Source organism: Mesoplodon mirus (assembly GCF_964341445.2).
Source record: "Mesoplodon mirus genome assembly, chromosome: 4".
Taxonomy (NCBI): domain Eukaryota; kingdom Metazoa; phylum Chordata; class Mammalia; order Artiodactyla; family Ziphiidae; genus Mesoplodon; species Mesoplodon mirus.
Genome location: NC_138979.1, coordinates 1,949,055 through 1,963,403, shown reverse-complemented (window position 1 = coordinate 1,963,403; position 14,349 = coordinate 1,949,055). Strand labels below are relative to the sequence as shown.

At 43.0% G+C, this 14,349-nt stretch overlaps 1 protein-coding gene across 1 annotated transcript; it reads right to left on the bottom strand.

Annotated features, from left to right (window-relative positions):
- Window positions 1-2,300: 2,300 nt before the first annotated feature.
- On the bottom strand, window positions 2,301-11,210 carry LOC309803279 (lysozyme-like protein 1; the record flags this gene model as incomplete). Its single annotated transcript, XM_082619293.1, has 3 exons — window positions 2,301-2,370; window positions 3,165-3,243; window positions 11,060-11,210. 3 exons carry the CDS (start codon window positions 11,208-11,210, stop codon window positions 2,301-2,303), a joined length of 300 nt encoding a protein of 99 aa, XP_082475419.1.
- Between the last annotated feature and the right edge of the window lie 3,139 nt (window positions 11,211-14,349).

The window sequence follows — 14,349 nt, the reverse complement described above, 5'->3', positions numbered from 1 at the left end:
CCGCAACGGGAGAGGCCACAACAGTGAGAGGCCCGCGTAACGCAAAAAAAAAAAAAAAAGAAAGAAAAGAAAGTATTAGCAGCATTTATCAATTGAACAGGGAGAATTTTTTTTTTTTTTTTTTTTTTTTTTTTGTGGTACGCAGGCCTCTCACTGTTGTGGCCTCTCCCGTTGCGGAACACAGGCTCCGGACGCGCAGGCTCAGCGGCCATGGCTCACGGGCCCAGCCGCTCCATGGCATGTGGGATCTTCCCGGACCGGGGCACGAACCCACGTCCCCTGCATCGGCAGGCGGACTCTCAACCACTGCGCCACCAGGGAAACCCAATCTTAGTTTATTTTAATAAATAAAGATAACTTAGGAATAGGAGTAATATTTTCCTCTTGAATTTCAGAGAGCATTCATTGTGGAAAATTATCCAGGATAATGCATTTTTTATCCTAAATTATTATTTATGGAAATACTAAATGAAACACTTGGGGAGAGAAATAGTAAGATTGCATGCTTAGAACGTTTATGAGTTTTGCAAAAAGATCCATCAAATTGTAGAGCCAGCTAGCTTCCCTTCACCTTGGATTTCAAAGCACTTTTTGGATTTGGATTTTTGTTTTGTTAAGAAATTTTCCCCAGTCTTTGGATAGCTGGCACCGGGACCCATGCCCACCTAGGTCATTAACATGGTACCACTGGTTTTAACGATGCAGGTTTAACTAAGAACGGAGACTGCAAGGTGGATGAATGACAAGACAATAATAATGAAAAATACATACTAATGGACCTCTATAAGCACTGATTGTTGATTTAGTACAGTGTAATGGACACTAAAATTCTCAGATTTTCTTCAGCCATCTTAAGTAGTTATTTTTTGATTCTTACATCAGACGTTTTGAAAGTTTTTTTTTTCCCATGCTTTGTAATGCCTGTTAAATTGTCATAGGATTACGTTTGTTTAGGCATATATAAAACGTTTATATTCTTTTGGAAAGAAGCGTTCTGCTTTTAAAGCCTATGTCTGCAAGTAAAGCCAGTGGATGCGAAATGGGCCAACAGTAAGCCGAGGCAGCCGGCCACTAGAGAGCGTGTATGGGGTATCTAGGTGCTATGATGAAACCATCAGTCTGACTCCTGGGGACTTTCTTCTAAGTGGGCAACTTAGTTGCAGGCATAACCGTTTTTCCAACAAACCTCAGTTCGGTGCATTCTCACGGTCAGATTGCGTTCAACCTGACCCTAAAGTTCCAACAAGACAGGCCCAGCCACTTCTAACCCTAGCAGGACAGAGAATGGACAAGGCAAAACTCAGCAGAGTGGAGCTGCCCTGTAGAGGATCCACCCCTGCATGGAGCAGAGGGCATCCTGGGAATATCTCTGGGGATCTGAACTCCTCAGCCCACTGTTCCAGGTAATGAAATATCTTTAGTCAGGCCAGTTTCCGAGCAAACTAATGAAATCTGCAGGTCTAAGTCTGGAAACAATTTTGTCATGAGGAGGTAAGTGTGGTTTTTGAAAGGTTTAATTTAAATGTATGTTGGAATAACATGGGGGAACCCTGGGGCTAATTGCTGCAACTTCATCTATTTGGTCCCATTAGAATACCCATCATAACTGCCTGGAGGAATCAGGAACATTCTCTCTGGCAGAGATGAGCTGAGGAAGGGCTATTCATCCGATGACCAGGAGAAGAAGAACTTACTGCTCCAGGACAGAGGTCAGCAAACTGTGGCCATTCCCCCAGCGTTCTCCTTGACCTGGGAATCGTAGTTTTAAAATAAGCAGCCATTTCAGGGCCACAGGAATCAGGACTTATTACAGTAAAGAAGAGAAGCTTGTTCCTTCCAGGGCTAGAACATTTTGTAGGCGACGTTTCAAGTCTTAACCATGTGCTATTATGACATCATTGAAATTTAGTCAGGGTAAAGTCAAGACATTTAAATGGAAGTATTTATTTCCTTAAAAATACAGCTTGGGCTTCCCTGGTGGCGCAGTGGTTGAGAGTCCGCCTGCTGATGCAGGGGACACGGGTTCGTGCCCCGGTCCAGGAAGGTCCCACATGCCACGGAGCGGCTGGGCCCGTGAGCCATGGCCGCTGGGCCTGTGTGTCCAGAGCCTGTGCTCCGCAACGGGAGAGGCCACAACAGTGAGAGGCCTGCGTACCGCAAAAAAAAAAAAAAAAAAAATACAGCTTAACTTTCCCTCTCCAACTCTAGAAGGACCATTAGGAGGAAGGGAGACAAGAGGACACAACTGTTCTTACAAATCCTGGGGGGCTGTTGTGAAGCATCCCTGGTGCCAGTCCAGTTCATGAAACCTCACATCCCTTTTCCCACTCAGACAGGTCTTTGCCCTCACAATGCTTCTTCCAGCCTTGCCTAAGGAGGAGAGGGAAACAGGAACAACAGAGAGAAGCATGACAATCCAAATATTCTGAGGTTCAAAAACCATAAACAATTAACCCATGTAACCAGTGGTGCCCAGGGTTCAGTGTCATTTGCTTCTGAGACCCAAGGACTCCATCCTTTTGCCTCGTTAAGACTTTCCTCTCCTTGGTTTTTTCCTAGAGTCCATGTTAGCCTCGGCAAAAAGTAAGCAACTCTTATAAGGATGGGTCATTTGCTTAAACATCCACATCTCTGAAAATTTGGGATCCCCAAGTGAGTGACCTGATTAGCAACGTTCACAAGAAACACAGCCGCAGAGATGACTGTGGGCGCCAGCTTAGCCATGTCTCATGCACAACCTGGGGAGGCTTCCTGTCCATTTCTCATGCAACTGACATGGTCACTCTCCTCTCCCTGCCACAGACTTCCAAAATCTTATCCAAATCTAGAGCAAACTCGAGCTTTTTCCTCTGGTGTGTTGTCTGCACGGATGCTCTCCAATTCCCATGAGAAAGCACCTCTCTCTTCATTGTTGGGCACACCTTGACGTTGAAAGCAATTGCAAATTATTCTGACTCCTTCCCACCTCTCCTCCCCATACTAATCGCTTCTACCAGGTTCACTGCACATCCACACCCTAATAGAGGAGGATATAGACTAGGTCACATGGAACTCGCTGGACCACTCTGCAGAGGTGAACTTGTCTCCATCCCCTGCAGCGGTGATGGACGGACACACTGTAGGTTCCACCCACGTCAGCTTGTCTCCCAAGGAAAGACTCTTACCAGTAGTTCATCCCATCTGTCTCTTTAACAATTTTCTTGGCACAGATAATTGCATCTGTGAGGTTGTCAGTGATCAAGGCTGTAAGAGAGAGTAGAGGGTTAGCTGAGATTTTATTGTTGGAGCTGGGGAGGCCTGAATCAGATTTTCTTCACTTTTCTCACTGCTTTTGGAGCAGGAGGGTTGGAAGAACCATGAGCCGTATCCTTATTTTTGTTACACTTCTTCACAAATCAAAGAACTGTTTTTGTTTCTAGGCCATCCACATCTTAAAGTTTCAGAGGAATGGACCAGCCCTGAAAGGTTTTTGGAAATGTGTTTAGGGAAAACACAACAGGAAAATGTTTTTTATGTCCTAAAGAAACACAGAAGTGAGAGAGGACAGTACAGTGTTTTCTTTACTTGTGTTAATTTGACATGGAACATCTCTTTATAAATAATTATTAAACTTTTGCCTATTGGAACTTTCTGGTTTGTGCAATAATTTTCTTTTTACCCAAGGTGTTTTTCACATGCAGAAATTTTTAAGTTTTACGTCAAATACATCAATCTTTGCCTTTGTTACTTTTTCTATAGCTTTCAGATGTAACAAATCTTTCAACTGAAAATGTGTTCATCGATATTGCTTCACCAGAAGTGGCCTCAAAATCCTTCTCAACACAAACATGACAGAAAAAGGCAAATAAACAAAAAAAAAGTCCAACATCACTTCTGTTTCAGGTTGGTTTCACCAGAAGGAGTTGCTGAGATGGGTTTGGAGTGCAAGGTATTTATTAGGGATCCGCCCCTGTAGAAGAAATGGGCAGAAGCAAGGCTGGGCAGGTGGAGACCATAGCTGTGATCTAGGCCCATCAAACCTCACCCCCAGGCCTGGAGCCTGTGGTGAATGTTGCCCATCAAACCTCACGCCCAGGCCTTGAGCCTGTGGTGAATGTGGCCCATCAAACCTCACCCCCAGGCCTTGAGCCTGTGGTGAATGTGGCCCATCAGAGTTGCCCAGGTTGGACCCCTCTGAAGCCCAGTTTGGGCTGCCCACAGGGGCAGGACCTTAGGGGATGCAGCTCTTGACACCCGAGCAGGTGCCGGTAGACAGTGCGCAAATCACACAAATGCAGCTGGGACCAAATGTCCTTCTTTTGAGGGGAAACTGGGAAACTGGGAAATCCACATCCACGCCCACCACAACCAGCAATCCAAGACACAAAAACCCAAACCATTTGACAGCATTTCTATTTATCAACTGAGCAAAGATTTTGTAGGAATTGGGTAATGCTCGATATTGACAAGGGTGAAATGACATATGCACTCCTGAGTTCTTGCTGATGGAAGTGTAATGGATTCAACTTTTCTGGAAAGCAAATAAAGCTTTATTAGCTTATAAAAGTCTTTTGCCTTGTTTCTGGGAAGAGAATTATTTATCACAATAGCTATTGCTATTAGTTGACCTTTATGGAAAATGTACCCTACGTCCAGCACATATGAAGCCTCTTCATGCATTATCTCCTCATACTACATGATTACCATGGTTACAGCCATTATCATCCCTGTAAACTGAGGTCACACACCCAGTAAGCGAGTCTGCCTTCAAACCTAAGGCTACTCCCTTCCAACAGAGCTACTGCAGCTAAGATTCCCGCCTGGGCAACACCGTCTGCTAACAAAGTCGATAATAAAGGTATAAATACTTCATTAATTTTTCAAGTAATTATTATCCAAATTTAAGGGCTTAGTATCTAATACAAGTTCAGATTACTTAGAAACACTTTATTTCGTGTGCATACATTCTTGATGAGTGCTTGAGACACTGTGGTTTGTGACTGAACGTGGTTGGGGCCTGTTTCCTAGGAGAAGTGGGTTCTCTGGGGTCTCCAGGGATGGCAGGACACAGATTACACAGCGTAGGGAAGAAGCAGCGGGTTCGCTGTTAGACCTGCCTCGGCGCAGCCCTGGGGCCAGTACACAGAGAACAAAGCTCGTGTCTGCGGTGCGGCAGGTTGCCCATCTGGAGATGCTGTGCACGGTTTGGTGGGAGGCCTAGGTACTGCAGGCCCGGGTCGTACAGATCGTGTAAGGTGTTTGTCAATGTCCCACTTTGTTGCACAACTGAGATGTTTTGCAAGTGCAAGTTGGACGTGACTTTGAATTTCCTTAGGGTAATGTGTTAAGCTAGGTCGGGGCTGGGGAATAAAGAACCTGCCACGGGGCTGAGATGTGAGAAACCCAGTGAAATTGCCACAGAGGGGCAGCAGAGGGGCAGAAATGAGCCCAGAGAGCAGGTATGTCCCGGCACCCGAGCCAAGAATGGCTTCTGCTCCATTTACTGCAAATAGACAATTCTGTCCAGTCAAACACAGACAAGGAAAGGGTTACCTTGAACATCAAAGCATCGTTCCGTGGAATCATTTATTCTCCCCCATCCAACAAAAGAAAACAGCAACAATCTACACAAAAAGAACTTGTTTTTTCAGTTAAGATGAGTTCTACTGCAAAGTCTGTCTCTCCCCAGCATAGTCCTGGCCCCCAACGGAAATACCACTATCTTAACCCAGAATTTACATCTCCTTGTCCTCTCTGAAGTGACAATGGCCAACTCAGATACCAGGCTGATATGAGAAATAGAGATGAATATAAGTGGGCTAGCCTAGATACAGGGGGCAATGATGCTTTTCTTAAACATCTCTTATTTTAATGAGGACTAAGTTATTGGAGGGAAATAAAGATTGCTATTATATTATTATATGTCTGTGAGTTTGTGTGTACATAGATATGTTTATATTTCTCTATATGTATATATAACAAATATTAGGCCCAAATAGTTTGGGAAGGCCGGCAGCAACCTGAGGAATATGATTTGGTCTTGGACTAACAAGCGCACGTAGCTTCAGCAGATGGGCGTGAGGTGCATGTATTCTGTACACGTATAAGGGGTCACCTACATTGCACACACACTCTAATGCTCGCTTATTTGGAATTTCCCATGACGAATGTCCCTACTTCTGTAATCCATCGGACAGAATGACATTGTCCCTAAGTACAGCCTCTCTGGCCTGAGGCTGGGGGCGGCCGGTCATAGAGGGTGATTAGGGTATAAAACCAACATCCTGTTTTCTATTTTGAAGCTGGCCCTAAAAATCCAAGGCTTTTTATGATGAGAAAGCAGATATGAGTGATCCTTCACCTCTAACAGCGAACCATCTAACACTTTAATTTCTGAGAATCCATGGTTGTCTTGCAGATATACATTTACCCCAGACTTCCTTAACCGGCACAACATTGGACAATCCTCAGTCAGTAAACTGCACCTAAAGTCAAGCACAGCCGTGAGCGGCAGATTTTCTCTCCTACTGTAAACAACTAGACAACTAGACAAAACATGTGATCATGATTTTCAGGCATTAGACAACAGGGAATGCAGAATCCTTGAGAGATAGAAGCCAGACGAGGCTCACCTTGTGACTGCTGTGACTGTCTGCCCAGTGCCACTTTACAGACCTTGAAGGTAAAACCCAGACGGGAGATGGCAGTCTATGTGGAGGAGACAGAGATGAGAGGCTGAGACAGTTGGCATTTGTCGAGAGGGTCCCTGAGAGGAAGGAGGCACCAAAAGGAGCACGCCTGAGCTCTGCGGAGAGATGCCACTGAGTCTTTGGCTGAAGGCCAAAACGGGCACGTCAAGGGTAAAACTCCACGAGACTAGTCAGAGAACAGTTGCGAGGGACCAGCAGGGCTCAGCCAGGGCTGGGAGACATGATTTCTGACTGGCCAGAGGAGAGAGACTTTGCTGAACCTTAGGATATTCAAGAGAGGCTAAAGGGGAAATACTTCGAGAGTAAGGCTGAACTAGCCCTCCCATAATGACTGCTCTAGAATATACCCGACCAGAACTAACTGCTTGCCAAGATGAGCTTCAATAATCCTTAAAGGAACACAACACAATCCAGACACTCAACAATGGAATACACACGCTGTCTAGTATCCAGTAGAAAGCAATCACATGTATGAAGAAGTATGGAAATGTAACCCATAACCAGGAGAAAGATCAGTCAAAGGGAAGACCCAGAAGTGACGGAGTTGATTGAATTAGCAGACAAGAAATTTAAAACAGTGCTTATAAATATGTTTATTGCTATCAAGGACTTACAGGAAAACATGAATCAAATGAGAGAAATGAAAGATATAAAATAATTACCTAGCACTGAAAAAATGCATTATCTGAAATGAAACATTCAGTTGGTGAATTTAATAGATTAGGCACCTCAGAAGAAAGATCAGAGAACTTGAACATAGGGTGGTGGAAACAATTGAAAAAGAAAAAACACAGAAAGTGAAAAAGGCTGAAAAAAAAATGAAGAGCCTCCGTGACCTATGGGAAAACATTAAATGATCTAACACACGTGTTATTAGACTCCTAGAAGGAGAAATTAAAAAATTATCCACTCAAGGATCCAAAATGTTAGTGAATATCAACCAAGATAAACACACACAAAAAACAGACATTTGTGATCAAATTGCTGAAAATTGGTGACAAAGAGGAAATTGTAAAAAGGGGCTAGAGGAAAAAGGACACATTACCTACAGGGAGCCCCATGAGAAAATCAAGGGTCAAATCTATTATATGTGAAGTGGTATAATGTTTTTTGAAGATAGAATGTGATGCATATTGTAAACCTTAGAAGAACCACTAAAAATAAAACAGAAGTACAGCTAATAAGCCAGTGGTGGAAATAAGAGAGAATACTGAAAAGATTCAATTAATCCAGAAGAAGGCAGGAAAAATAAACCAAGAATAGATGGCTAGATCCCACAAATAGATGGTAGATTTTAAATTAATCATATCAGTAATTACATTAAATATAAATGATCGAAATCAAGGTCCAGCAAACTATGTAGGGCCCACAGGCCCACCCTTTGTTTTTGTAAATAAAGTTTTATTAGAACACAATCATGCCCCTTCAGTTACATATTGTCCGTGACTGCTTCTGTGCTACGTGAAGAGTTGAATAGTTACAAAAGAGACTATAAGGCTCACAACACCTAAACTGTTTATTATCTGTCCCTTTCAGAAAAAGTTCCCTGGTCTAAACATTACTGTTGAAAAGCAGAAATTGTTGGACTGGCTATACAGGCAACACCCAATTATATGCTGTCTGTGAGAAATTCACTATAAATGTACACACATCAAAGATGTTAATGACAGGGTTTCTGTGAAGTTTCCATTCCCAGCATACTCTCTACTTTCAATAAGTTACTTTTATCTGGTTTTCATTGTTGTTTCTGTTGGTGGTGGTGGTCTCATTCTTTCATGTCAGTGACACTCCTATGAAGTCTAAAGCCCCTTAGTTATCTGCACTTATTTAGGAGAGGGACACTAAAAAGCTGATTAGGAGTTCTGTACACAGAGGTGGGGATTTTCAACTGTGCATCTCACTGTAGGGAGATCTAGCTACTTTTTGTTTTTGTTTTTTTTTTTGCGGTACACGGGCCTCCCACTGTTGTGGCCTCTCCCGTTGTGGAGCACAGGCTCCAGATGCACAGGCTCAGCAGCCATGGCTCACGGGCCCAGCCGCTCCGTGGTATGTGGGATCTTCCTGGACTGGGGCACGAACCCATGTCCCCTGCATCGGCAGGCGGACTCCCAACCACTGCGCCACCAGGGAAGCCCCGATCTACCTACTTTGTTCACTGGGAGGTCCCACTTCAGTTACTTCCTTTCCATCTGGCTGGATTCCCCAGAACAGGGTCTTCTCTTCTGGAGAGCCTAGGCTGGCTGCCAACATTCCAGGATTGGAGTGGAGGAAAGTGACTGGGACTACAGAAACTTAACTCCATGTTTAGTACGGAGCTCTCACACTCAAATGTTGGCGAGGTCCCTCAATTGAGAGACGTTCTACTTATCCTGTCCAGGAGAGAGAGCCCCGGTATCCTGCCAGGGTTGGGGAGGAGCAATACATGAATGGAATCAGGAGGGGAATCAGCTGCTCCTTAACTGGATTTCCAACTGATCATCCTGTTTTCAACCTGCCTTCACTCCAGTTTCCAGAAGTAGCTGATGCTGCTGATTTCTGAGCCTTTTTGGGATCCTGTGGTTGCTTCTTGGCTTTCCCATGGTCAGTTTAAGATTCAGGATTTAGCAATTCTCTAATTACTAAATTAGTCACCATTTGTCCTCTCGCTTTCCAGCGTCTAACAATATACACATCCAACCACCATGTTTAACTAGAAGACTCTATTGGCAAGCTCATAGGGGATGCTAATGAGAGTGACCAAGAAGGGAAGGAGTTTAAAAGTCAAACCTGTAACAAAGTGAAGGTACTGAATGCTTGACCCTCGGAGATAAGAATTGAAGATGAGAAATACCTACTAATTATTTTCAAACATTTAATAAGTTGCTGTGTATAAAATAGAGAAAATCTGTTTTGAATAAATCCGGAAGGAAAAACTAGCATTAATGGAATAAAGCTATAAGGACATGGATTTTGGCTCAACAAAAGAATGCTCTAAATTAAGGGTTGACCGACAATTGGTCAGGAGGTAGCGAGCATTCCATAGTCATGTAGGAGTAGGGACAGCTTATTAGGTGAATTAACATAGCGTTCCATCATCCATACATTCACACGTATGTACTGATTATCTTGTATGTGTCCAAGAGAAATAAAAGTTTACTTCCTGCTCCTAAGGAATTTTATCACTCTTTGCCTTCACCCTTGCTCTTTTCCCTACATTCATTTAGTTAATGAATATTTCTTGAGCTCCAGCAATGGCCAGGGACCATTCTAGGCACTGAGGATACACCAGTGATCAAAACAGATAAAACTCCTGCCCTCACGGAGCTTACCTTCTAGAGGGGGAGCAAACAAGACAACCACTTACTTCACTCCATCCTTCTACTGTTGAGTGTCCCTTGCATACTCTTCTCCATACCACCAGCCATGACCATCATTCAGGTCTTTTTATCTCTCACTTAAATCATCTCTTCTTTAATCTCTCTCACACCCAGCTTGCATATTAATTTTTCTGAAGCAATGTTGAATCAACTGACCTATTTGGATTTCCTAGTGCAGGCAGAAATCAGTGTATGCTCCTTAGCCTGGGTCCCAAGGTCCTCTGTGGTCAGGTAGTCATCAACCTTTACAACCACATGTCCTGTTATTTTTCATGCACCTTTTTGCTTTTTTGTTCTCCTTCCCTGGAATGACACTTCTCTATCTTTGAATATCCAAATCTTACCTATCTTCCAAATCTTAGATAAAATATCATTACGTCTACAAAGCTTCCCATGACTTTATTAATAATATCTCTTTCCTTGGAAGCCCACACCTGTTTACAGTCATTTGTCAAACTTCGTAGAAGCACATATTCTCTTCTCTAACACCAGAATTCGTGTCTGATGCGTCCTGCTATGCTCAGTTCTGTGCACACATATATTTCTCAAGTGACTGAAGTAAAAGACTTGGAAGTGAATTCTAGCGTCATTTCTACTGTTTAAGAAGTGCTATGTGAAGTGAATTTATTTATCTCATTCTGTACAAAGAAGCATAAACTGCATGTATTGAGCGAATTGCTTATGGAAAGCAGTTGGTGAACAGCTTTTCCCTTCTTCATGAATATATCTAACTTTTCTATGCATGAAAAGGTAGTAAGGTCATTTATCCAGGCCTCTGTTTTTGTGGTGGGCTTCATAAAAACCACCCTAGAAGGGAAAAGTCATCTTTGGACAAGTAGGCCACAGGATCAGGAGTGTCACCTTGGGGAACTGTTGAATAATTTATTAGCCTGGTGCAGACCTACTTGTACATCTGGACACCAAAGTTTGGTCAAAGCAGAAGGTGGGTGGATATTCCACGATCAACTTTCCTGTCTATCCCTAAGGATAATATCTGTAAAGTCAAAAGCATACCTGAGCAGGCCACATGACAATGGTGTTTCTCTTGCAGCTTCACACGTCTGCACCACGTGTAACTGTTTATCTGAAAAATGCCATAGTCGGTGCTTCCGTCCTCCAGGTCAGTCTGAGCCGTGGTGTTGTAGTGGCTCTCATAGTAGGCCATGCAGATCCCCAGAAGGAGAAAAAGCCAGAAATGTGAGGGGAAAAAATGCATTTTTTTCTCCAACCCTGCTCTGAGGGGGAGAGTTCCCTTATACATGTTAAGGGAACATACTCTGTTCCTGACAAACCTTGGGGAGGGTCAGGGCTGGTAGTGCACCCGAGGGGCACAGATGGGCAGGGTGGCACACATACTCAGTGGCTGAGTTTGGACTAGACTAAATGTCAGGTCTGCCCCCTACACTGTCAGCAAGGGGTGGTGTTTTCCCCTTCCTTTGCTGGTGTCATTCATACAGGACTCCAGGAGTGAGGGCAAGAGGGACAGAGCACAGGAGAGAAGCCCCCGAGAGCAGCAGTTGAGGACATGTGAACAGCCAGCAGCCGTCCCTGCTGGGGCAGAGCATGGACAGGCTGGGAGCAAACAGAAGTGAGCGTGGATGGGGCCTTTGACATTTCAAGGGCGAGTCCAAGGGAAGATAGAACAGAAATGGAGAAATCTCACAGTTTCCAAGGCTAAAACCCTGGTAATGGTCCAGGCCAGCCCTCGAAAATATTTTTGCCAGTTTACAGCGAGTGTAGATTTTGGGTTCAACGACTGTGATCAGGCAGCCATCAGGGCCAAAGTACCAGCAGCCTTCATCCCCAGGCCTGTTGAAGGCAGAACCTGTCAAAAATGAGAGACCACATCAGACAGCTCTGCTTTGTCCTGATTCCTGAGACTAAGTCTATCGCCAATGAGAACTTCGAAATCTGCCAGCCTAGATGTTTCCTGTCACTTGTGAACATTCAGAACCAGCATCAGGGAAAAACCAAGGGCAGTGAGTACACAGTACAGGGAAAGGGTGAGTGCAGGCTCTCTAACCCTTTCTACATGGTTACTTTCAAGTAAATGCTATGTTCCCTGGACCAGGCATGCAAAGAAATTAACCCTCTATTGATGTCCAGATGGAAACCACAGAATGTGAAGCATTTCTAGGATTCCCATTTTAACTCTATGAAACAAAACAAAAAATAGAACACAAAGAGGTAACCATTCCCTATGCACGTGGAAACAGACACCTCAGTTTCAGCCAGACATGAAGTATACATGGGTCTACATGGACAACTTTAAGATTTATTGTTGGGGGTTTATTAAAGGGAGAAGATTTAGCACCTTATCCTTCTTCCTTTCTCTTTTCTTGATACTTTTCCAAATGTGGGAACGTTGCTTCAAAAATATCAGGGTTACATTGCAAATGCAATGTTTTTTGGGTTTCTTCCATCACTATTTCATGGGCTTTCCTAAAAGTCTGGTGTCAGCTGAGGAGCAAGAGGGGGTGGATGACTATGGGTCAAAAGAGAAGGAAAGTGTTGGTGGTAGGAGTGGAGAGGACATAAAGAGACTCCACTGAATTATTTAAAATGGGAGTAGGATCAAGAGGTCCATGCCTTATTGGCTACTGGCTTTCCAGAAGTGATTCCTCTCTTGAAGGAATCTGTCTTCCCCAAATAGAACAACCTTGCTGGGATGAGGGTGGAGTGAAATTTCTGATTACTGTTCCTCATACTGAACCTGATATTCATACATATTTTCATCCAGTATCATTTTCTTTATCTGCCTAGAAGTTTCTAGAGTTGTTAGTTTCTCCTCGTGGAGCTAAGTTTTCCAACTGAGAGCTGAGGCTAAAAACAGGGCTGAGTATTCAGCAAGACCAGAGGGAGAATCATTATGGAGACTTTAAAGTAATTAAGCAATAAGGTGACTACATCTCAGATGGGGTATCTAGAATACATACTGGTGAGTAGCAAGGGTCATTAACTAGGTCTGCTTTTGTAAGTAAAGTTTTATTGGAACATAGCCATGCCCATTCGGTAATATATTGTATATGGCTGCTTTTTCCAGTTGAGTGTTGGGTTGGAGACCGTATTGACCACAAAGTCTAAAATATTATCTGGCCCTTTATAGCAAAAGACCCTGCGGTATAGCAGTGAGCTATACCCTAGCATTGTGGCAGGCACTGAGAAGGAGACCAACGAGGTTTATGACACAGAGCTTACAAATTCAGATGGTTTCCACCCCTTGTCTTAGAATCTCACTGGTCTCAAACAAATCAAAATAAAACAAAACCCCACAGCAGTGCTGGTCCCAAGTACAAAGTTCTACATCCTTCAAGCCGGGGGTTGCCATTGCTGATTCTTTGGGACAGTGGCTTCATTGGAGTAATTTAGGTCTTACTAAAAAGGTACCTGCCTCACAGACACCCTTCAGGTGATTCTGACGGAGAAACACTTCTACTTACTCAATCAGTGATCGGCAGCTCACGCGAGCTTCCTGTATCCCATGAAGCCGTTCCTGATTCTTACAAGGCACAAGTGATCTTGGCCTCAACCAAGGACCTTTCTTTAGAGCTTTAGAGAAAGAAGAATTCTTAGCTCTTTTGTCTCCAACTGTCTAGAGATTCTAGAATTCTATTTCTTGGGACTTAGGTGGTAACTACATTTTGGAACTTTCTACTTCTCCTTTCTTCTTCTTCCTCACTACTCGACTCCACTGGGGCCTCCCATTCCAGTGAGAGCATGTTTCTAAAGCAGCAGTCTCTAAACTTTATCACAAATCCCATTGGTAAAGAAAATTAACTGTGTATTCCCAGTAGGTATATATTGAATTATAAATCACACTCATGTTCTTCTGTATTATGTTATGTAAATTATAAACATAACAAAACTAAAATTTGAAAAAGGGTGAGACAAAGGTTAAATTAACAATCAAAACTTGTATTAACAGCACAAAATGTCTTTCTCTAATTGAATTGTTATTATTAATAAAATATTTTTAGTGAGATCAGAAAGATTGAATGGGATTCATTAGATTTGAAAACTTTGGTTTAATGCTTTGTGGATCAATAATTAAAGGGGTAGTTTCAAGATCCATTTATTTCCATGCTCAGATTTAATGGATATTTGAAATTAATTCTCATTGTGGTATGCAGATCTAAGGAAAAAAAATTCTTGTTGGCTGCACATAATAATCATTATATTCTTTTCTTAAATTCTATATGCCAATTAATCAAAGATTTTATTGAAATTAACCTAATAAAATTTTACTTTTCCAGTTATCAATCTTTGCTTTTGTAACTTAATTAGAAATAATCAGAATTTTCTAT